Genomic DNA, 25377 nt, shown 5'->3' with positions numbered 1-25377 from the left:
GAAATCATGGGAGGGATCAGACAATAAGCATTTAATAGCAGTAGAGATTGATGTTCTAAAAATTAAAACTTTATAAGAGTTCAAACATCAACTGTCAACATCACATGTCAAAATATATGAAGTAAAAATCCTCCACTAACACTGGCATTCCAACCCTTTTTATGTACACATTAAGATCGGACACTAATAAGTTCACAAGCAGCAGTTTTCTTACTTTGTCTGTCTGTAAATTTGGATTGTTATCAATGGAACTATTTTTTCACTGCTTTGTGCGTGTACAGTGAAATCATTATTTATTAACATTAACAGATAAAAATTGAATTTTTCCAAACCTGCCTGTAATATTCATTATCTTGCATATATCTATCATGTTCCCTCTTCATTTTTTTCCTCTAAACTAAACATTTTCAGGGTGAAGTCCTGGCTCCATTGAAGTCAATTTGAGTTTTCTTGGGAACTTCAGTGGGGCCAGGATTTCACTCCCAGTCTTTTCAGTCTCTCCTCATAAGGAGGTTTTTCCATTCCTCTGTTCTTTGTAGTTTCTTTTTTCTGAATTTCTTCTATTTCTGCTATGCAGTAATCAGAACTGAACACAGTATTCTAGGATAGGCTTTCCCACTGATTTATATAATGCTATTATAATATTTTCGGTATTATAGTAAGTAGACTGTACACGATATAGTGAATGAGAGGAAAAAATTCTTCTTGATCCTTAGTAGGTGATCATCTTATGCTCTAAAGCTGGGGGTTTAATTGCCCATGTAATTAACTTAGCTTGAATAGATACTGATGTTGGTGATCATGAAATGATCTGGGCCCTTTTAGGATCCAGATGGAGTATTTAACTCAGTGACCTCTTGCAGCAGTTTTCTAATGCCAATATACTGGCATTAGAAAAGGTTCAAAGAAGGACAACTAAAATGAGTAGGGGTTTGGAATGGGTCCCGTATGAGAAGAGATTAAAGAGGCTAAGACTTTTCAGCTTAGAAAAGAGGAGACTAAGGGGGGATATGATAGAGGTATATAAAATCACGAGTGATGTGGAGAAAGCAGATAAGGAAAAGTTATTTACTTATTCCCATAATACAAGAACTGGGGGCCACCAAATGAAATTAGTGGGCAGCAGGTTTAAAACAAATAAAAGAAAGTTCTTCACACAGTGCACAGTCAACTTGTGGAACTCCTTGCCTGAGGAGGTTGTGAACGCTAGGACTATAACAGGGTTTAAAAGAGAACTGGATAAATTCATGGAGGTTAAGTCCATTAATGGCTATTAGCCAGGATGGGTAAGGAATGATGTCCTTAGCCTCTGTTTGTCAGAGGGTGGAGATGGATGGCAGGAGAGAGATCACTTGATCATTACCTGTTAGGTTCACTCCCTCTGGGGCACCTGGCATTGGCCACTATCGGCAGACAGGATACTGGGCCGAATGGACCTTTGGTCTGACCCAGTACGGCCATTCTTATGTTAGTTAATTCCACTGCATTAGGACTCTCATACAGCCACAAGTTTTATATATATATAATATGCAGTACAGTGTGCTCACACACCACAGTGGCTCTTTGGAAGTGTTGCATTGATAATGTTCTTGTAGTGCAGGAAACAGTATGCTGTTTTCAAAGGCTTGAATAGAAAAGGAAAAGCTGCTATTCCTTGACATTTCCATGGAAATTGCTGGAAATTTTTGAGGATTTTTTTAAAAAAGCAGATTCACTCAAAACATATCTGACTAGACCAATAGCTGGCTAGGGAATGACTTGTACCTTCACCCAGTAGTTTTAAATCACATTTATTATTTTTTCCTTATCTATTCTGCTAAGAGTGTGTGTGTGGGGGGGGATGTATAAGGAGTACTGCTCTGAGGCACATACGCCTTTCTGCTTCCCCCTCGCTCCAGTGTGGGGTAGTAATCTGCAACAAGGCCATGCTAGGAACAAGCAGTGACACCCTGCCCTGTCAGCTCTGCTGTACTGGCTGGTGTGTTTGGATGGGGCGTTGGGGGGGGAGACAGAGCTAAGACTCTGTTAACTCCTGGCCTACCAGTCCCCAGACAGAGCCAAGCTCTGTTCACACCTCCATTCCCAGACCAAGCCCAGGTCAGGACAGCCTGCACCAGAGTGTAAGGGACGGCGGGGGGAGGGGAGAGTCTTAACTTTCTTGCATGGACATAAAATCTCTGTGTAGCTAATCTCTGATTCCCACTGGTTCTCTGGAGAAAGGGAGACTCATCACTGATGGTGAAATAAAGTGCTCTCTCTCCTTAGTGATTAATACTGGCCACTCCTGTAGTCCCCTCCCTGTGAGAATCTCAATCTGGTTTACAACATTAGGTCATAGATGGTGAATAAGCCTTCCGCACTTCTGTACTTTTAACCACTAGTGAACCCGACAGCACCTCCTAAAGGTAGCTGAGTATTGCCCCATCGGACAGATGGCACAGTGAGAACAAGTGACTTGGCCAAGGCTCTCCCAGCACATCGCTGTCAGGGATCTAAATGTGTAACTTTAAAGATCAGGTATTCTGAGACTCTTGTGTGTAAGGACTGGTTCCTTTGGGGAACAACTCTCTCAATTGATTCGTTATGTTTCTGAGCAAATCTCCAGGTGCCATTGGCTTTTGTGTTCATTGTATAATGTGTTTTTTAGGCACTGGAGGATCGGGTGACAGTGATTGAACCGCATCATCTCTCCTTTGTAGACTCAGAGAGTCCGAGTGGGAAAATCGTGTTCAATGTGACTGTACCTCTGCAGCCAAATCAAGGCAAGATGTGATATTAATATGCTTTTTTTTTTAAACAAAAGTCTTTGTGCTGGAGGCGAAGGACTTCTGTGATTTTATTGCCATTTCTTCTAAGTTCTCTAGCTTTATCTAAAGTATCTGTCTGTACAGGCAGCTATTAATCTCTCTCTCCTCCTTCAATACTTTTCAAACCATATATTTCTCAACCTGATTCCTTCAGTTAGCAGAGGAGTGAGCAGTGCCCAGCCAGCTTTCTGTAATGTCAGTGTCTAGAATACATTGCACACTGCACCCAATGATTTTGTTCTTTTCACGTCTCCATCCATAAGCATCTGCAGCGCTTACTCAATTAGAAATCTGTGTTTAATTCCCAGTGTCCTCTGTTAGGTCCAAGGAGCTGTACTGTGTGCGACTGCAGCCAAATGGGCTGTGGCCGGGTGGCCCATTCTGGAGAACGTGAGCAGAGATAACATTGAAGACATAAATAATACTATGGGAGAGAAGGGACACTGACTGAGCCTTGATTGTTTAGTGTTAAAAATGAAATGGATGCCTCTTGTTAACATGAGCTCTCTGTCTCTCTAGGAATCGTGGAGCACAGAGACAGGCCTCTCTCCCCAGTCAAGTATTTCACGCAAGCGGATATAAACCATGGCAAGATTGCTTACCGTCCACCCACTGCAGCTCCACACATCAGAGAGATTATGGCATTCTCTTTTGCTGGTAAGAAACACCAGCACTTCACTAGCTCTGTGTCAAGAATGTGGAAATATCTCCACTAGTTCCCATTACAGACCTGGGTGTGCCTTCCCCTCTAAAAACCTAGCATGTTCTCTCTGTCATGGGCCAAACTCACTTCCATTAAACAATGAAGATGTAGTCAATGCGAGTTTTGCCATTGACTTCAACAGGAGCAGGATTAGGACTTGAATTACTGTGAACTCTTTACAGTGGAAACGCTGAACTGTGAAACTGAGATTGTTCGAAATGCTACGGGTGTCATGGAAAATGATGCCACAACTTTCTGCACTTTGGGCTAGATCCTGGCCCCATAAGTATCAATAGGAGTTTTTGGCATTGACATCAATAGTTCCAGGATTCCACCTTTTATTTTTGTCACTCATGACAGAAATCTGTAATTATGGGAGAGTATTGCAAAATGCCCAATGCATTATGGGAGTTTCATGACTGCCTTTGAAGCATCTGGCATTGACCCACTCTCAGAGATTGAGCATTAGAGTAGATGGATGGATGGTAACTGTTACTTTCCTATATTTTGGATCTTTGCCCCAGATTGGGCCCTTGTTTGAGTATGGCAAGTTGAGAAGTGTGCGATCATGTTACATGCATAATTCTGTTGGCCTTATGCCAATACGGTATGCAGCCAAGTTCTTTCAGCTGAGACAAATCCTTATGTTAAATACCTTTCTTCAAAGTTTATTACGTACATTTAAAAAGAATGTAGGGCCATGTTGTCCACTTGGCATCAAGAGTAGCTCTGCATGTGGAATGAGAATAGGATGCACCATTTAAAATGTTCTTCAACCACTCAAGTTATGTTATGGCCTGATCATTTTCTAATCCTGTAACTCCACACAAAAGAGTCCCTCATAATGTGGAGATAAACCAAATGGAAAGAGGGGGCTTTCTTTGCATCCTGGCCTGGGGCTGTCTTCCAAAACTATGTGTTAACCTAAATGGGTGTAGTGAAAACAAAAGACGACAATGCACAGGCATGCAGTATAGGGCTGTTGGGCCAAAACAAGTTCCGTCTTCCTCAAGAAATCGTTGCGTTCTCACTGATGTTCAGTGTCTGTTGGGATATTCTGTTTGTGCAGTGGAATGAGAAGAGAAATAAAGCATGTGATATTTAGAAACTTGTTTTAATTTGACATGGATAGATTCAAGTTGGCCCTTGTATGGGTGTGGAGGGAGAGGATGAGGGAGAGCCTCATTCCCCTGCTTCAGCATCCAGTGCAAGAGCCATTCAAAGTTGCATTCTCTGTGCTCTTCCTTCGCACACTACCCCAGACAGAGGCAGTCAAGCCGTGGCTCATCCCTTCCCTTCATACCAAGACGTTGCCTCCCTAGTCGCACATGGGAAGTTCAGGAACAGAGTAAGTCTCCCTCATGCACAGTCGCTCCATGGGCACCAGGGAGGATAAGGCAACGCTCTGTATTTCCCCTGCTTAGAGCAATGCCCATCTGGCACAAACTAGCCCTTACTGTTTTAAATTATTGTTTTTTTAATGTTCTATCATAGAGGTGTATGGTGCCTCACAGGGTACAGTAGCTCTGTTTGTATAGGGGTGGTTAATTCACTGGTTGTTACATATAGAACCAATTACAGTAGAACTTCAGAATTATGAATACATCGGGAATGGAGGCTGTTCAGAACTCTGAAATGTTCGGAACTGAACAAAACATTATGGTTGTTCTTTCAAAAGTTTACAACTGAACATTGAGTTTATACAGCTTTGAAACTTTACTATACAGAAGAAAAATGCTGCTTTTTTTTTATTTTTTTAGTAGTTTATTTTTAACACAGTCCTGTACTATATTTGCTTTTTTTGTGTGTCTCTGCTGCTGCCTGATTTGTACTTCCAGTTCCAAATCAGGTGTGCGGTTGAGTTTGTAACTCTGATGTTCGTAACTCTGAGGTTCTGCTGTAGCTTTTCTTTATGGTCTGTATGTGCTGAGCTACTTTCTGTTGTAAATAAAGGTATAGAAATTGACTCAGTAACAAGTGAGCGACTCTGTATTTACTGATGATGGGTGGCTGTGCTCTGTAGTGTTCTGAATACTGGAGCCTCATTCTGAATAGACAGCAGAAGATGAGTAACTCACAGGAGGGCTGGTGCAAGTACAGGCAGGTAAACCCCGCCCCGCCTTTTCACAATGTGCAAATCAAGTTTATTAGAGTAGCAACACTCTATCTGCAGTGAACTCGACTCAGTCAGTGAAATATGATGGTGAATATTAGCACTCCCTGATTTGCAGAGCTGTGTGCGCTGAGGAAATGAAACCTAGAAGCAATTATTAGTAAATCACCGGGCCTGCCAGGGTACACAGACACCAGTTTATGCAAATCCCTTTTGTAATGTTGCCTGCCTTGCAGCATTGAATAGCAGAACATTTCTCTGTTAATTGTATTAAATTCCAAGTTCTTAACAATTACAAAGCATAGTACAAACAGTTAATGTTTACACTAGCCCTGGAAGTAGGGAAGTATTAGCATTCCCGTTTTACAGATAGGGAATCTGAGACCGAGGGGAGCTAACTGCTACACTCTCAAAAGTTACCACTGATTTTGAGTACCCATCTTGGGATGTTTTGTACCTACTGCTTCAGAAGAGCTGAATTCAGTTCAGTTGGACTTCTCAGTGCTCAGCATTTCCAGAAACCAGGCCAAGATGTCTCAAATTAAACAACCACTAAGGGAAGTGTCAAAACTCGGTGGCTTTTCCGAGGCCGCACAGCAGGCAAGTGGCAGTGCTGGAATTAAAACTCAGGAGTTCCTGACTGTTAACACCCAGGATTGAAGCATATATAATAAGCTGCCTCCATAAAATGTCAGTAAAGATACTCAAGTTTTTGTTGAAAACAAAATGGATTTAAATCCATGTGACCCTGTTTTTTCCTATGCTAGTAATAAAAGTGCTCTACTTTGTTTCCTCCCCTGCAGGTCTCCCGAAGTCAGTGAACTTCAGTTTCACAGGTATATAAATCACTATTCTTTCACTGGCATAAGGGTCATGGTACTTTTTCCTTCCTGTTAATGTCTTTTGCTTTACCTCTCCCTGCCTGCTGCCCACCCAGCTCTTCTTTCAAGGACTTAAGAGTGTTGAGTAAAAGTCTGTGAAAGTGAAAGTACACCTGAAATACTTGACGGTTGTTTTCACAAATTGTGGATTAATATGCATGGAAGACAATGACTCCTTGGTAAGACCCAGGAGTCGGTTTTCTTAATAGCAGATACACCTCTTTTCTAACCATTAATTCAAACTCTGCAGGTCTTACTTGGTCAAAAATCCCATTGACATGAGTGAGGACAGCAAAGTTTGACTCAATGATTGTTAAATGTAGTATGGACACATTTCAGATAACTTGAAGTATGTAATACCTTGTTACCTTGTTTAAGCCTTTCCAATGTGCTGCCTAACATGGGCATGCCAAGTATCCCTTATTCTGGATAACCCATGTGTGTTCTGGCTGCAGGCTGCAGCCTGTGATAGAGAGAGGCATACGCACACATGGAGTCAGCACTGCTCTTCTAGTACGTTAGTACTGCCAGGGACAGATTAGGGATAAAGGAAGACACTGTTTTTTCAGAATTTCTGGATTATGTAGCCTTGTGTCTGGAAGGTAATTAGAGGGGGATGAGGCAAGAAACTGCTGTGGCTTGACAATGAGTGTTGAAAAGCAGACAGCCTGGAATGCGTTTTTAGGTGCGTTTCAACATGTGTCGTTTAAAACAAATCCGTTAATGCAGATGTGTTTACATTTGGGTGTAGTGTCTGATGGAGAACATACCACCCCTGAGCTGATGTTTACCATTCACTTGCTCTCGACTAATGAGCAGCCCCCGGTGTTCCAGATCACAGCTCCATTTCTGGAGGTCAGCCAGGGTGGCAAGGCTGCAATTGGTAAGGAGCCAGGAGGGCGTGTAGCAAAGTCACTATTCTGAACTAGCACGACTGACGGGATTACTCTGAGAAAGTGCTGAACAGGTTGGGTTCATCGCCATGAGCCCAGAACATGCGTCTGGTTCGAATTCCGGAGGGGGCCCATCTCTTTTGCTAGGGACTAGATCGGAGTGGGCAAACTTTTTGTCCTGAGGGCCTCATTGGGTTTCGTAAATTGTATGGAGGGCCGGTTAGGAGAGGGGGTCGTGGCCTGGCCCCCACCTCCTATCTGCCCCCTCCCATACCCCAGAGCATTGCACTGGCGGCGGAGAGAGCTGAGGCCGCAGGAGAGGGGGAACAGCGGGGAGGGGCCGGGGGCTAGCCTCCCAGGCCAGGAGTTCGGGGACCAGGCAGGAGGATCCCACAGGTCGTAGTTTGCCCACCTTTGGGCTAGATTGTGGTATTTAGCCCACAACCTGCTTTGGCGGCAGTGCTGAACCCAACACCTCCATTCCAAGAGCTCAACAAGCACAAACTGCTGCATCTCTTGGAAGGGTCCAGCATGTACCCCTTCCCCATGGCTTCGTCTGTTCGCCACCCTCTCCCCCTTTTGGCAAAGCTGCTGCTAAGAGAGCATCGTGTTTGCGGTCCCTGTGTTCTGCCTAGTCCAGGGGCTGCATTCTGATCTGCTCTGGTGAGCTGTTCAAGGCAGGAGGACTCCCCACAGTCCCCCTCACATTGTATTGCCACAGGGGCAGGGAGTGGACACTGGCTCGGTATTAGCGATATAGAACATAACACTGCCTGGTCTCTGAGAACTGCTAGGCTAGGGAAGTTTTGCATTGTTATAGACGGACTCACTGACCCACTCGCACTACGTCATGGGGCCGTCTGAACGCATGAACAGCTGGATGCGATCCCCTCCCACATGGTTCAGAGTTGAAGGTCATGTAGCTGTCATTTGTAAGGCTGATTGGCAGTAACGTCTCCGTTTGAACGCATGACCTCAGCATCACCAGGGACAAATTGTCTCCAGGCAGGCAGACCCCCAGACATTCGTGTGGAGGAGAGCTCGAGAATTACATTAATTTTAAAATACAAACTCAGTTAGAGCCCATTAATTTCTGTCATTTAATGCATGTAAAATTGCATATGCTAGACCTGCTCCTTTTAAGGGAAGGTTCGCTGTACAGCAGATTACAGCTCCGACACTAGTGCTGTGTATTCCCCCGATGCAGGGATACAGCTGGCAGTAAGTGACGCAGACTCAGCTCCTGAAGATCTCTTCTTTGAGCTGGTGGAACCTCCTCACCATGGTGTTCTGCTCAGGTATAATGCTGGGGTCCACAAGCACATGAAAGCAGGTGAGTTGAGCAGGAAGAGGAGGAATTCAAGTTGGGAGAAGTCACCAAGTGCAATATATTTTCCCTATCTATGTGTTTTTGTTAATTTTTAATAAGCAGTTGAGCTCGGATCTGTTTGTCAATAATAAATTGCTGGTAATTGCCTGTCACAAGCTCTTCAGAGAGCCAACTGAGTATTATTTATTATTTTCAGAGCACTGAATACGTTCACTAAAGCTGGGCAGGAAACAGTTTACCTGTCCCCCAGAAATTTTTCCATTCTATATCTGGATGAAACTGAGACCTTTCAAAATTTGCCACGGAGAGAGAGAGAGACCCACCACTGAGTAGCCAGTAGCCCAGTGGTTTGGGCATTCAGCTGGAAAGGGGGAGACTCAGCTTCAAGTCCCAGCTCTGTTGATTCAGGAGGCAGTTTCACCTAGTGGGTAGGGCACTGAACTGGGACTCAGGAGATCTGGGTTCTGTTGCTGGCTTAGCATCTGGCCTGCTGGTTGACCTTGGGCAAGTTGTTTTCCCATCTGTAAAATGGGGATAATGGGAAAGCCATGCAAAGAATAGATAAGGAGGGAGTAGCCCTGGTGCTGGAAGCCTTGGCAAGAGATGTGGATTTTAGAAGGACATGGAAGGAAAAGAAGACTGCTGCGCTGACAAGAAATGGGAGTTTGTTAGTAAAATATTACTCATTTTGTCACGGGTTTTTCTGTGCTACCGTGAAGGTCATGGCTTCTCCCTGCATACATTCTAGTTCATTAATGAAACCTTCAGACAGAATCAGTGCTCACACAGCTGTAAGGGATGCATCAAATACCAGATAAGCATGTGCTTACGTGATTTGCTTCTTCTGGGACTGAGACATTTGATCTGAACTTAAAGTATTAATTTCATGCAGCGGATAGAGTCATCACTGTTTTTATATTTCTTTTTGGGAAGGAGACACCTTCACGTATGAGGATGTCACCCAAAATGCTTTACACTATATCCATGATGGCTCATCAGTAGCAGAGGACAGCATGGAAATCTCCGTAACTGACGGCATTACCACTGCAACAACGGTGCTGAAAGTCGAAGTGTCCTTGATGGATAGCAATGGTCCCCGGCTGGCCCCTGGCTGCTCGTTGACCGTCACGGTGGCTAGCAAAAGCTTTGTGACTCTCTCCCGATCACACCTGGCTTACACTGTAAGCTTATATCCATTCCTTACTAAACTCAATGCATTCAGCTAGCTTCCTTCCCCTCAGGAGACCACTGCACCTTCAGGATGTTGATACTTGTCAAATACTTCAACCTTTTACTATACCCTGCCTACAGCTTCCAAAAAGGGGATAATGAACTCTTTCATCCTACCAGGTTTTTGAGGCGGTGCATATTTGACTGAAGTAAAGGTGAACTGCAAAGCAAAAAATGAAAATTGGGTTAATCCCATATTTATGCACTAAACACCCACACTAACCAGGCCTGTAGGTTTTCTCAGCAATCATCTTTTTTAAACTTCTTTACCCTCCCTGATATTGACCAGCTCTTCCTCGTTTGCTAAAGAATGACCTGGAATTCTGTGACATCATGATGTGATACATTACTGGCGTACGCCATGAGTTCTCCAGTATCGCTGGTGTCACAGAAGTGTGGTGCTTTGCTCGACGCATTGGATTTAGTAGCAATGGAATTAGCAGTAGATTTCATGGAAGGGATCTGTACACAAGCGTCACAATTTAAGGGACTATAAGCATTTTAATGGCCTATTTTCAGGGCTTATATAGCTTAATTGTAAAAAAAAAAAAAAAAAAAAAGGCTTTGGGTAGAAATATGGGACATAGCCATATAAAGGTGTCAGATCCAGAAAGCAATATTTTTGCATCATTGCTCCAAAAACTCTCCTTGGTCTCTTTCAAATTTAACAGATTTAAATAACATACAACAGTTCATGCAGTGCTGTAACTGCGTTGTTCCCAGGATATCAGAGAGACAAAGCGGCCGAGGTAATATCTTTTATTGGATCAGCTTCTCTTGGTGAGAAAGACAAGTGTTCGAACTTACACAGAGTGAGATATTACCTCACCCACCTTCTGCTGAAGTTCACTCCTTTTATAAATAAATAAATAAAACACAGCCAAGGAGTGATTCCCCCCCCCGCATGTATTAATATCTGTTGAGACAATATTATGTCCTATAAAAATCACAAAATTATAAAAGTATGTTGAATTAATAGACCATTGCAGCTTGAAAATTGTTCCTCTGACAGATTAAAATGGCCCCAGGGGAGTCTTTCCTGCTTATTAACAGCATGTCTTGCTCTGCATTTTAAAGTGCTAGCCCTTTGGATACTTTGTATAGGTTTGAATGAGCTCCTGGAATATATTCTTATGGTATCTAATAGTCCATAAAGGCACCCAGGGTCAAATTCACTCCTGTCGAGATGACTACTACAAAGTCCACACACCGCTTAAGTCGAAGTGCCTCAGGAGCCTAAGTCCCATTTTCATAAGTGATTTAGGGCCAGAGATACTAAGGTATTTAAGCACCTAAAGAGGCAGATAGATGCCTATGGCATTTACAAAAGCGCCTAAGCAGGGTACCATCATTCCCGTATGTAGTTGTTTCCACTAACTTAAATAGGAGCCAGGTACCTAAGCAGCAAAAATACCCCACCTCAAGGCAGCGAGTCTCGTAGCCCAGGTCAGCAGGCTCATGGAGCTCGTGCTGTGGGCTAAGAAGAACAGTGTAGACATTCCTGCTTGTGCTGCAAGCAACCTCGCCTCTGAAAATAGTGAGTGTGAAGGATCTCGGAGCCTAGGCTGCAGCCCAAGTTGGAACAGCTACACTGCTATTTTCAGCCCCACAGCACAAGCCCCACATGACATGGGCTTTCAGATGCGCCACTATGGGGTTGTTTTTTTGTTTTTCAGTTAGACATACTCTTCGGCACTTCTGTAAATCCAGCTAGGTGCCGATCTGCATTTTTTTAAGTGCCTAAATTCCCCTGAAAGTCTGGCCTCTAGGCCCGTAGGAGCCTATTTTTAATTGAACGTCAGTGGAACTTAGGTTCCGAAGCGCCTGTGTCTCTTTTGAGAATAGGACGTAGGCACTTTTGAAAGTGTTGCCTCATATCTGTAAAGCTCTTTGAAGATGAAACGTGCTGAGTATTATCCTGAGCGCTAGGAAGGGGAAAAGGCTGCGCTGAACATAGTTGGGATGGGGTTTTTTTGGAGTGTGTATTGAGGAAAAACAACAATGGCAACTATCAAAAAGTTTTCATGGGGGAGGCAGAACAACTGTCCTGTGGTGGTTTCTGAATGAGGGAAAGCAACACCAGGAGCCGTCATACAAGTTTTTGCGGAGAAGACAGTCGGGGAGATTGGGGATAGGAGTTTGAGCAAGACAGGAAGCTGCAGAGCAGTGAATGAGTCACTGGGAGTTTGTGGAGGATGCGGTTGTAGGAGTCCCATCCATATCTTATATAATGGATTAAAGCTGTCAACTTGTAAGTTAGGTTGGGGGAGTTATAATTTCCTCTTCAGGTTCTGATGAAGACACAGAATACTTGACCCTATGCTCCCCTGGTTTAAAATGCCACTAACTCACTTCTACAGCTGTGTAATTGACTTGCCTGTTCTTTGTTCTGCAAATAACGTACAAATACCTTAGAGAGACAAGGTGGGTGAGCTAATATCTTTTATTGGACCAACTTCTGTGGATGAACGAGACAAGCTTTGAAACTACACAGAGCTCTTCTTCAGGTCTGGGAAAGGAACTCAAACTTCACAGCTAAATACAAGGTGCAATAGATTGTTTAGCATAAATAGTTATGATCAGGGCATTTAGTGCCGTGGATGATATACACCATGTGTTGTGATAGGCATGTATAGGACCCATGGATCTTGAAAGGTGTGTTGTGAGGGTGTTGATCATTGTAGTAATGGATATATGTCTGCAGGTTTTGCATCTGTTGTTATGGCAGGGTCTGGTGCTGCTTTGAGTTGGTGTGGGCTGGTCTGTAGGGAGCTTGCTTCTGATAATGAGCTTGGCAAGGTTGGAGAATTGTCTGAAGGCCAGAAGAAGGGGTTTGGGTTGTACTTGAGTGATGACTGTGTTGACTGTAATTGTTTGCTGATCTCTCATACGGGTGCCAGTGCGGGATGATAGATGATAACTAGAGGTGTGCAGTCGAAGGGTTTTTTTTGTTTTCCATATTGAAGCAGGTTCTCTCAGTGTATTTGGTTGGTCTGTTCCATGATGCAATCTATTTCTTTGGTAGTCTGTCCCTGTTTGGTGAAGGCAGTTTTAGTGTGTTAAGGTGTGTATCCCGAACTTTCTCCTCAGAGCATATTCTATGGTATCTGAGCGCCTAGCTGTAGATAACAGATCTCTTGATGTGTTTGGGTGGTTACTGGATCTATGAAGATAGGTGTGGTGAGCCATGGGTTTCTTGTATATAGTTGTCTGTAGGGTTCCATTGTTGAAGCTGATCGTGGTGTCCAGGAGGTTGATGTCCTAGAGGGTATCCGGTCATACTCTTAGAAATAACAGCCTTTTGTAGCTTTGTATGTCCAGTATGACAGTACTGCCAACCCCAAACATTCAAAAATCATCACTTGGGCTTAAAAATCTCAAGATTTTTTTAAAAATAATACATGGGCTTTTTTTCCTTTGCTTTCTGATTTCTAGGGTCATGTTTTCAGGCTTTTCTCTGCCTCCATGAAGGCTAGAAACACTCTTTAAAAAAATGAAAGCAGATTCTCACATCATCATGTGAGTGCAGGAGCTGAGACTGTAAGAGAAGCACCAGTGTGGCAAGAGTTGACATCACTGGTGTGATTTCATGAACATTGCGTAATTACAGAAACCAATGTCACTTAGGCTGATGTCATTCAATGAGGTTTCCACGGGGTAGTTGGGGGATTTCACTTGTAGTTACATGGTTAAATCACCACTCAGTGCACTGAAAATTTTATGTTAAGATATTTTTTAGATTTGCATTAACTGCACTGTTGGGAAATCCTTTTTAAAAAGGCCCAGGAAAAGAGATCAGAGTACTAATGCACTTGAATACATTAAAAGGGATTGCAGGTGCCATTAGTTTAATAGCACTGTTTGTGATGGAGGAAGGTGAAATGATCAAAAGTTGACATTAGGTGTCTGATTTTTGTGGGCACTCAAATCTTATATAAAAAAAAAAATCTTGCTCTCTGAATGTATGTAATGAAAGACTGGGGGTCAAAACCTGCTTTTCTTACTTCCATTGAAGTCAGTGGAATTACACTTGTGGGTAAGGGAAAGAGGCTTATTTATTTGTATGTTGAGGTTACGGTGACTTAAAACATTGACATGGTGGTACATGTTGTCACGTGAAACTTTTTAATAAAGATGCAGACGTAAATATAATATCATACAGTTGGATACACATAATATAGTTAAATGAGCCAAATGCAGCTCTTAAGTGTGCCAGGGTAAATCCAGAACTAATCCATTGATTTCAGTAGAGTTTGCTCCAGATTTACATTGGTGTAACTATGAGCTGAATTTAGCCCAGTCTCTGTATATTCTCTCTGCCAAATAGAAATTATATTTCAGTTCATCTTTTGTGGGAGGAGGCAGCAACTGGATATTATTGGGAAGGTAAATTCTACTTGGCGTTTAATGTGATTTGAAAATAAAATACGCTAGATTTATACCCCTGTGTGTGTGAGGTTGAGACACAGATAGATAGAACACTTCTCACTTATGAGACAATGAAGGTACATTTTGTGCCAAATTCTCAGCAGGTATAAATCAGTACAGCTCCATTGAAATCAAAGGCGCTCCATCGATTTACATAAGCTGCAGATCTAGCCCAATATCTATATATTTCACCACTTGACTTTTTTCTTTCATGTTCACCATAAAGAAACAAAAGCAAATACTGCTGTCTGGCTTGCTTTTCTTATTAGGATAATAATTCTGCTGACTCGAAAATAAGAATTCAGTTAATTTCTCTGCCTATGTATGGCAGCCTCATGCGGACAACATCTGGGCAGCATGCTGAAGAGCTTTCTGAGGTTTATAATTTCACCATGGAAGATATCAACAACCAGAGAATCAGGTAATAAACAGGTATTTTTCACCACACTGTGTCTTCTTGGGCTCAATAAGCATTTCAGAGCACCACCTGCAGGGAACATATGTTATTAATGTTGGGATATAAAGTATTTATAAATGATAGCGGAGACGATGTCTCATAATTACACCGCTGTATCTTGTGATAATAAAAATGGCTAAGATTGTGTATACAAGATAGGGTATTTTTGTATTCTGACAGTACTATTTAGCTTGAACGTCTTCAAAATATGTCTGTGTATTTGTTGTTGTTTTGATTTTTTAGTTAGGCAATACCAAATATGATATAAAAGAAAAAAATCCTTCAATTGAAATAGTTCCAGTCTTAAAACATTTGACACCTAATTCATGCCTCTCCTGTGCTTCACTGATATTATGTGAACAGTGGTATCCTCTGTGCTATAGCTCCAGCAGGAAGTAGTGTTTTCTGACTGTCTATGCTGAAAAAGTGATTCAACAAAAATGATTAGGGGGCATGGAACGGCTGCCATATGAGAAGAGATTAATAAGGCTTGGACTTTTCAGCTTGAAAAAGAGTCGACTAAGGGAGGATATGATGCAGGACTATAAAATCATGACTGGTGCGGAGAAAGTAAATAAGGAAGTGTTATTTACTCCTCCTCATAACACAAGAACTAGGGGTCACCAAATGAAATTAACAGGCAGCAGATTAAAACAAAAGGAAGTATTTTTTCACACAATGCACACTCAGCCTGTGGAACTCCTTGCCAGATGATGTTGTGAAGGCCAAGACTATAACTGCATTCAAAAATAACTAGATACTTTCATGCAGGATAGATCCCCTGATGGCTGTTAGCCAGGATGGGCAGGGATGGTGTCCCTCGCTTCTGTTTGCCAGAAGCTGGGAATGGATCACTTGATGATTACCTGTTCTGTTCATTGGTTCTGGGCACCTGGCATTGGCCACTGTCCGCAGACAGGATACTGGGCTAGATGGACCTTTGGTCTGACCCAGTATGGCTGTTCTTATGTTAATAAACTGCACCACTGGTTTGTGGATTTTCCTTCCAGACAGGGTCAAAGTTGAGCCTGGCTTTGGCTCCTACACAGAAGGAGCCATTACTTGCTCTTGATGCATGACACCAAACTAAGATCCATGCGTCGCTGTGTCCTTCCAACAATATATATGTAGTTTCATACACAAGCACAGACTAGACTGAACAACTATTCACAGGAGAACGATACTATCGGAACATTTGTGTATTAATGTCAGCAAAGTGAAGGTTGAAGGTGGTAATGCTTAAGCACATAAATAAGTCAGTGACGAAAAATCATGATAGAAACAGAGTAGGATTTTCAGAAGCGCTCAACATTGGCCTAACTCTGCTTCTACTGAAGATGATGGGAGTTTTGTTGACTTCAGTCAGAAGCAGAGGTAGGCCAATGCTGAGTGTTTTTTAAAATTGCCCTCTACGTGTCTGCCAGGCAGGTGGACCAGAGACAAGTGTCCAGATTTAAAAGTTTAGAAGAAAAGAAAAATGAAACCATACTTCTTTCAGGAAGGGCAGGTTGGATCTGTTGGGACAATACTCTAATTGTACAATAACCTTCACCTTCCGTGTTCTTCTCTAATCACCCCAGTGTTGGGTCCTGCTTTCCCTGAGAGTCTTTCAGTGCATGACGGTACATCAGGTTTGCAGGAAGTGGGTATTCACCCACGAAAGCTCATGCTCCAAAACGTCTGTTAGTCTATAAGGTGCCACAGGATTCTTTGCTGCTTTTACAGGTTTGCAGTGCGCTATGTGAGGAACTGTCTGAATGTTCTTTCACTATGGCTGACTAGCCAGTACGCTCACCTCAGCCTTTTCCTGGTCAATACCACTCACCCAATGTCATGGGAAAATATTAGTTCTTTCTGGATGGACAAGATAGAGGGGGAAAGGATTGACTTGTTATCTCCTTGAAATGAGACATGTTCCTGCCCATGCAGTTCTTAAACATAGGAAGTGAAATCATTTCAGCAGGTTGTCTGTATGACTCACTGATCTGATTCTTGATACAGATACTCAGCTGAGTTTGAGACTGACAATCAGCCAGTCACAGATATTTTCCACTTCACCGTCTTTGATGCTGACAACAATCAGCTCGACAGCCAGACGTTTACCATCACTATTACATCTGTCCAGAACAAGCCTTCGATCATTGCTTTTGCTGACCTTATCACTGTGAGTAATTGCCCAGAATGCAGGAAGTTGTAGCAGGAGCACATGTGATGTAAACAACTGTACAGTCGTTTTTCTGGCTGCCCTGCAACCATGGTGAGCTGGTGTCTAGAATAGATGCGAGAAAGCACTGTGTCACATATGCAATCTTGTATGTGTAAAGTGCTGTGAAACTATTTGATGAAGTTAACAGTGCTCCCATGTCCCAGAACTTCATCAAGTCATTTCCATTGTACACTGTGGGCCAGATCCTCCACTGGTGTAAAATGTGTGCCGTCATTGATATCAGTGGCAGGATGCTGCTTTCCACTTTTTGGGGATCTGGCGCATTGTATCAGCAGGTGACACACAAAAGTCTGGGGATGGATCAACCGAAAAACATCTGGAAGTTTGGCTCAACATGGCGCATTTCAGAATGCTTCTCTAGACCCTTTGATGTGTTCTCCCTCCCTTCCCAGCTTTGCACTCCCTCATCCTAGCCATCAAACACTTCCCTTTCAGCAAACCACAACCCAGCACAACTCACAGCTGATCACTGTAACATTGCGGGGTACACTCTGCTGCTCCCATTGTACTGACACTACCTCAGTGGCATACAGACTACTGCTGGGGCAAGATAAGCTCTTAACCTAATCCCAGCGTGACACTGGATGTTTATACCCATGGGTAGGGAGGGGCAGGAACTTGTATAAAACATACAGTGTCCGGGGAAGAATTGGGATTTACCCCCTGCATACTCCAACAGTGACCTGTAGTAAGAATGAGCTAGAGAATTCATGCAGAAACAGGTAAAGGGATAAGTTTAAGACACTCGTGATAAAATCCTCCTCGAACTGATTATAAAGGCCATTTGGCAATGGTTATTGAACCTAGTTTTGTTTCTGAAGCATGTTTGTTCCTCTTCTTTTTACCTTATGTGTGTGTGTTTGGTTTTTTTTCAGGTTGATGAGGGAGGCAGGGTCCCGCTGTCAGTTCACCATCTCCTAGCCACTGACTACGATACAGCCAAAGACGACCTAATGGTTACAATAATTACACTACCAATATATGGATACATTGAAAACATAAGGACAGGTAAACTGTGTGCCTGTTTTTCCTTGTATTCGGTCAGGAAATGGGAACGCAAGAATTGCCAGACTGGATGAGGCATGGGGTAGCTCATGCATCTGTCTCTGATGCCAGCACCATCTGCTTCAGAGAAACCCTACAGTCAGCAGTTGCGAGATAACCTACCCCCAAGGAAAGTTTCCTTCTAACTCTCAAAAGTTAGAGATTATCTCAACAAAGGGGTTCACATCCTTTACAGAGACCTTGTTTAATTTTTAATATTTACTCTTCTAACTTGGGCGCTTCTTGTTATCCATAGAAATCCTTCCCTGACTCCAACTAAGAAATGTTGCACTGCAGTTTTAAAACTAGCTAAGCTGCAAAGAAGCATGGCTGCTATTATTTCTCTTACTTAGCTGCAGTACCCAAGGTTTAGGTTCGCATATTATCCATGAACATTCCTCCTGGAACTTGTGCTCCTAAATCATGTAGATGCTCCTATCGGGAGTGGTTGGTCCCGGTGTCCTTTGCCTATAATTTCCTTTTCCCCCTACGCTCTTTGTTCAGGGTTCTGGTTGGTCACCCCCCTGCATCCTGGAGTGGCTACACCAAAGAACCCAGTGGCTTGGCTCACAGACCCTGCAGATCCCACAAGTTCTGCATGTAGCTTGGGTATCTGATGCCTCTGCAGTAGCCCTTGCGTCTTCTTCGAGTGCTTGCTCATATCCATTCCAATTAGGTGTGCGCGCGCCGCGTGCACGTTCGTCGGAGACTTTTTACCCTAGCAACACTCGGTGGGCCAGCAGGTCACCCCCTGGAGTGGCGCCGGTATGGCGCCTGATATATACCCCTGCTGGCCTGCCTGCTCCTCAGTTCCTTCTTACCGCCCGTGTCGGTCGTTGGAACTGTGGAGCATGGCTAGCCGTTCTCCACCTCCCTAGCGTTTCACTCTTCTACAGTATAGTGTATATAGTTCTGTAATTATAGTAATAGTTGTAGTTATAAAGTTAGTTAAGTGTAGTTGTAAATAGTTATACAGAGGATCAGGGGTTCGCCCCCTCTTCCTCCCCGTGGTGCCGGGGCCCATGCCTGGTTCACCCGGCTTTAAGCCTTGTGCAGCCTGTCATCGGCCGATGCCCACAGGAGATCCGCACGACTCCTGCCTGAGGTGCCTCGGCGAGTCCCACCTTGTGGACAAGTGCCAGATCTGCAAGGCGTTCAAGCCCCGAACGAAGAAGGAGCGGGACAGTCGCCTGAAGCAGATCCTGATGGAGGCAGCGCTGACTCCCACACCGTCGGCACTGACTCCGGCACCGGGGCCAAGTGTTGCCTCCGCCCGGTGCTGGCAAAGGCTTCAAATTCCTGCTCGGCACCGGCCCGGCACCCTAGCCGGCACGGTTCCCTCTCCCCGAGGAGCAAGAAGCACAGGGCTCCTGTGGTACCTACAACTGCACCGCAGTCTGAGCGTGCCTCCAAACCTGACCGCCCGGCACCGTCATCCGCCGCGGCACCAAGCGTCGTCGCACCGTTGACTCCGGCTCCTCAGGGACCGTTGAGTCCAGTGCATCTCAGCTCCCCAGTGAGAACAGCGGTTGAGCTCGTCGCGCCCTCCACGCCGGAGACCTTCTCCGTTGCACACGACCTCATCGCCATGACAGAGCCCGAGCTGCCCCAACCCCCGGCACTGCCGGTGCAGGTTCTCCAATCGATGGGCAAGCCCACCATGGTGCGGCCGCATTCGCCGGGCACTACTGAGCATCGGTCCCGTTCCAGATCGAGGGACTACTCTCAGCGTCGCCGCTCGAGATCCAGACGCCGCTCGCAGTCCCGGGACCGCTACCTGCGGCACCGGTCATACTCGCAGCACCGTTCAAGATCCCGGTCGCCGTCGTACTACTCTCGGCACCGGTCTAGATCGCGGCACCGACGTTCCTACCGCAGCCGATCCCGGCACGGCAGCGTACGGCACCGGTCGACCTCCCGGCACCGAGCTGGTAGCAGGTCCCGGTCCAGATCGAGGTACCACCATGACTCCCGGTACCACTTGCTGGCACCGTGCAGCGACGTCGGGGTGCGCAGAGGCCTGACGCAGTCATCGACGGCTCCTCCATGGCCTTCAAGGCACTCGTCCGCTTCTTCCCGGATGGACAGTGCCTCTTACGGGGGTTTGGATGTGCAGGCCCGCCCAGACCAGGGACCACCACAATGGTCCTTTTGGGTGCTCTGGGCGTACCACCAAGCCCAGGGCGAACCTTCGGGCCCTGCTCGCTCCGGCCAATCGGAGCATCGTACACCAGAGGCCACAGTCAGCCGGCCTCCCCCCACAGGTATGGAGGAAGACCCTACGGATCCCCTGGCGCAGCAGGATGCTCGGGAAGTGGAGGTCCCTCTGGACGAGGCTTCCGTTCAGGAACCACTCCTCCCTGGGGTGTCTTCTTCCTCGTCCCCAGATGAGGCGGTAGTGGGCACATCTTCATCAGGGCCCCCGCCGATTGATCTCCGGGCACACCAGGACCTTCTGAGGCGAGTTGCCCAGAACATAAACCTTCCTGTCGAGGAAGTCCCGGAAGTGGAGGACCCGGTGGTAAGCATCCTCTATGCGGAAGCACCGACCGGGGTAGCCCTCCCCTTCATCAAGTCGATCCAGGCGAAGGCAGACACCATCTGGCAGTCTCCGGCCTCCATTCCGCCCACTGCCCGCGGAGTGGAAAGGAAATATATGGTACCATCAAAGGGGTATGAGTACCTCTATGTACACCCCGCTCCCTGCTCCTTGGTGGTACAATCAGTCAATGAGCGGGAACGCCACGGCCAACAAGCTCCTGCGCCAAAATCCAGGGAAGCCAGGCGCACGGACTTGCTGGGCCGCAAGGTTTATTCCGCGGGAGGCCTTCAGCTCCGTGTGGCGAACCAGCAAGCCCTCCTGAGCCGTTACAGCCACAACACCTGGGAGGTTGTCGGCAAATTTACAGAGCTGCTTCCCCAGGACTCACGCCAGGAATTTTCATCTCTCCTGGAAGAGGGCAGGAGGGTCGCCAGGACCTCGCTACAAGCGTCCTAAGATGCCACAGATTCGGCAGCAAGAACACTGGCATTGGGGGTAGCCATGCGCCGTATATCGTGGCTGCAGTCTTCCGGACTACCGCCGGAGCTACAGTACATGATTCAGGACCTGGCATTCGATGGGCAGGGCCTTTTCTCTGAGAAAACAGATCCCAGGCTACAGAGCCTGAAGGATAACCGGGTCATCATGCGCTCACTGGGAATGCACACGCCCCAGACTCAGAGAAGGCAATTCCGCCCCTACCATCAGCGCACTTACACCCTGCCTCGCCCCAGACAAGATTTCAGCCGGAGGCGAGGCCGGCCGAACCGTAGACCTCAGCCAGGTCCTCAAAGGGGTAACACTTCTGGGTCCGACAAGCCACCGCAGGGACCCAAGGCGAACTTTTGAAGGTGCGCCCGAGAGCAGCTTACCAATCCCTTCCCTGGATCCACTTTATTTCCTCAACTGCCTCCGCCCCTTCCTGCCGTCATGGTCCCAGCTAACTTCGGATCGTTGGGTCCTGCGCACGGTGCAGTTTGGTTACCATCTTCAGTTTATTTCTCCACCCTCCTCCCATCCTCCCTCCTCGTCCCTCTTCAGGGACCCCTCTCACGAGCAACTTATCGTCCAGGAGGTTCGCAAGCTCCTGCTCATTGGAGCTATAGAGGAGGTGCCAAGGGAGCTAAGGGGCAAGGGGGTTTATTCCCGGTACTCCTTAATCCCCAAGTCAAAAGGGGGCCTTCGACCCATCCTGGACCTGCAAAGCCTGAACAAATTCATCAAAAAGTTCAAGTTCCGCATGGTAACCTTAGGAACCATCATTCCCTCCCTGGATCCCGGAGATTGGTACGCCGCTCTCGACATGAAGGACGCATACTTACACATTGCAATCTTTCCCCCGCACAGGCGGTATCTTCGCTTTGTGGTAAATCAGGACCACTACCAGTTCACGGTCCGCCCCTTTGGACTCTCCTCAGCCCCCCGGGTGTTCACCAAGTGTATGGCGGTCGTCGCCGCTGCCCTGCGCCGTCGTCGTATCCATGTCTTCCCTTACCTCGATGACTGGCTCATTCGAGGCACGTCGGAGGCGCAGGTGACCAGGCACATCACCATCATCACGGAGCTGTTTGCGAGTCTAGGCTTGACCATCAACCCGGACAAGTCCACTTTGGTGCCTACGCAGAGCATAGAGTTCATTGGGGCACTGCTGGACTCCAACTCGCGACGGCCAGCCTCGCCTGGCACCGATTCCAAGCCATAGTGTCCATGGTCACAAGCCTACAGGCCTTCCCAACCACGTCTGCTCGAACGTGCCTTGCTCTCTTGGGACACATGGCCGCATGCACCTTCGTCACCAAGCATGCAAGACTCCGCATGCGCCCGCTGCAGACCTGGCTCACATCGGTCTATCGACCGGGCAGGGACGCCATAGACACAATCGTGACGATTCCACCGAATGTTCTCGGTTCCCTAGGCTGGTGGACAACGCCCTCCCAAGTGTGTGCGGGCCTGCCGTTTCACGCCCCTCAGTGTCCTTGACGACGGACGCGTCATCGCTGGGCTGGGGTGTGCACCTGGGGACCCAGCGTACACAGGGTCTATGGTCACAGAGAGAGTTGACTCTTCACATCAATGTGCAGGAGCTACGGGCAGTTCGCCTAACATGCCAGACATTCCACTGCCATTTGCACGGCCATTGTGTCTCGGTATTCACGGACAACACAACGGCCATGTATTACATCAACAAGCAGGGCGGGACTCGGTCCTCCCCGCTGTGTCAGGAAGCAATATGTCTGTGGGACTTCTGCATAGCCCACTCTATTCATCTAGTGGCCTCCTTTCTCCCGGGAGTGCGGAACACCCTTGCGGATCACCTGAGCAGATCCTTTCTGTCCCACGAATGGTCCATCCGTCCGGACGTCCTCTATGTCGTTTTCTGGAGGTGGGGGTTTCCCCAGATAGATCTGTTCGCCTCCAGATCGAACCGGAAATGCCAGGTGTTCTGCTCTCTACAGGGTCGCTCGCTCCCTGGGCTCCCTGTCGGACGCGTTCCTCATTCCGTGGACGGGACGTCTTTGCTACGCCTTTCCACCCTTCCCTCTCATCCATCGAGTCCTGATCAAGGTCCGGGGAGACAAGGCCCACCTCATCCTGATCGCTCCGGCTTGGCCGCGGCAGCCTTAGTACACCATGCTGCTCAATCTGTCCCTGGCGAATCCAATTGCCCTACCTCTTTGGCCAGATCTGATCACACAGGACTTCGACAGGATGCGCCACCGGATCTACAGTCCCTCCATTTGTCTGCATGGCTCCTGGCTGGTTAAGCCAGTCCGAGTTGTGCTGTTCTCATGCAGTACAACAAGTGTTGTTGGGCAGCAGGAAGCCTTCCACGTGTTCAACCTACCTAGCGAAATGGACACGCTTCTGCTGCTGGTGCAGCCAGCACGGCCATGACCCACTCTCCATGCTAGTCCCCACCATTTTGGACTACGTGTGGTCTCTCAAGCAGCAGGGCTTGGCGATCTCCTCTCTGCACGTCCATCTCACGGCTATATCCACCTTCCATCCAGGCGAGGCTGGCAAGTCCGTGTTTTCCCACCCTATGGTGTCAAGATTCATCAAGGGCCTGGAGCGGCTATACCCTCAGGTCAAACAGCCTACCCCTACTTGGGACCTGAACCTTGTCTTGACTAGGCTCATGGTGCCCCCCTTCGAACCCTTAGCCACATGCTCGCTGCTGTACCTGTCCTGGAAAGTGGCCTTCCTAGTCGCTATCACGTCAGCTCGGCGAGTCTTGGAACTTCGGGCTCTAACCGTGGACCCTCCGTATACGGTGTTCCATAAGGACAAGGTACAGCTGCGACCGCACCCGGCATTCCTCCCTAAGGTCGTCTCCGCCTTCCATATTAACCAAGATGTCTTCCTGCCAGTCTTTTACCCAAAGCCGCATTCACCCCGAAGAGAGCAACAGCTCCATTCCTTGGATGTCCGAAGGGCTCTCGCGTTCTATATTGAGAGAAATAAACCCTTCCGACGCTCACCACAATTGTTTGTGGCAGTAGCGGAACGCATGAGAGGCATGGCAATCTCCTCCCAGCATATCGCATCCTGGGTCACGTCCTGCATCAGGACATGTTACGACTTGGCCCGCGTGCCAACGGGGGCCCTTACCGCCCATTCTACCAGGGCTCAGGCTTTCTCGGCCACGTTTTTGGCTCATGTCCCCATACAGGAAATCTGCCGTGCGGCCACCTGGTCTTCTGTGCACACCTTCGCATCACACTATGCACTGGTCCAGCAAGCTAGAGACGATGCCGCTTTCGGCGCAGCAGTTTTACAGTTCGCAACGACTCGCTCCGACCCCACCGCCTAGGTAAGGCTTGGGAATCACCTAATTGGAATGGATATGAGCAAGCACTCGAAGAAGAAAAGACGGTTACTCACCTTTGTAACTGTTGTTCTTCGAGATGTGTTGCTCATATCCATTCCACACCCGCCCTCCTTCCCCACTGTCGGAGTAGCCAGCAAGAAGGAACTGAGGAGCGGGCGGGCCAGCAGGGGTATATATCAGGCGCCATATCGGCGCCACTCCAGGGGGCGACCTGCTGGCCCACCGAGTGTTGCTAGGGTAAAAAGTCTCCGATGAACGTGCACGCGGCGCGCGCACACCTAATTGGAATGGATATGGGCAACACATCTTGAAGAACAACAGTTACAAAGGTGAGTAACTGTCTTTTCCCTCTGGCTCTGATCCGGCTCTTTGGCAGTGCAGTTCCTTTGGAGCTGAGCTGTCAGACTCCCCAGGCAGCACTTCCTGTTGGGATCCCCCTGTAAGGGGCAGTTCCCCAGCACAGAAGGAATTCTGCAGAGAAATGAATGAAATTTCTACCTGCTTTAACCTTCCTTTGCTGCTTCCACCCTCTGCCTGGGGAGAGGACGCTGGAAAGTGGGAGATCTACATACAGAGAGCTCCCACGGCTTGAGGACCCTAAAGATACAATCCAGCCTTCAGCTTTTGTTCTGTCCATGTGCAGGCAGATCCATGAGATCTTTGCCTTTGAGAGGACTGAGTAAAAAGAAAAACCTGAGTAAGGAGCTTTTTTTGTTTGTTTTGTTGTGAAACCTCCTTCCCAGCCTTCCCTATTGTTCCGGGCTTGTCTTGTCAGCATCCCTTCTAGACTGGTTAATTTACAAGCCCATGTTACTGTTAGGGCACTGGTAAATCCCTGTCTGTTTTCATTGCTTCTGTCTCATCAGGGAGACTTAAATGGCGGAGATGTT

The 25377-nt window shown here is 46.9% G+C and overlaps 1 protein-coding gene across 5 annotated transcripts in view; it reads left to right on the top strand.

Moving 5' to 3' along the window:
- Positions 1–25377, top strand: part of FRAS1 (Fraser extracellular matrix complex subunit 1) — a 328015-nt gene that overhangs the window by 237377 nt on the left and 65261 nt on the right. For all 5 annotated transcript variants that reach the window (XM_030565123.1, XM_030565122.1, XM_030565124.1 and 2 more), the window contains 9 exons: positions 2648–2762; positions 3327–3464; positions 6427–6459; positions 7256–7387; positions 8605–8730; positions 9661–9908; positions 14655–14806; positions 16844–17006; positions 17945–18077. In XM_030565123.1, the coding sequence (XP_030420983.1) occupies positions 2648–2762; positions 3327–3464; positions 6427–6459; positions 7256–7387; positions 8605–8730; positions 9661–9908; positions 14655–14806; positions 16844–17006; positions 17945–18077 (1240 nt within the window). The remainder of the gene's footprint in view (positions 1–2647; positions 2763–3326; positions 3465–6426; positions 6460–7255; positions 7388–8604; positions 8731–9660; positions 9909–14654; positions 14807–16843; positions 17007–17944; positions 18078–25377) is intronic.

The sequence above is a fragment of the Gopherus evgoodei genome, chromosome 5 (assembly GCF_007399415.2).
Source record: "Gopherus evgoodei ecotype Sinaloan lineage chromosome 5, rGopEvg1_v1.p, whole genome shotgun sequence".
Taxonomy (NCBI): domain Eukaryota; kingdom Metazoa; phylum Chordata; order Testudines; family Testudinidae; genus Gopherus; species Gopherus evgoodei.
The sequence above is the reverse complement of the archived record's forward strand: the minus strand, read 5'-3'. Positions and strand labels throughout refer to the sequence as shown.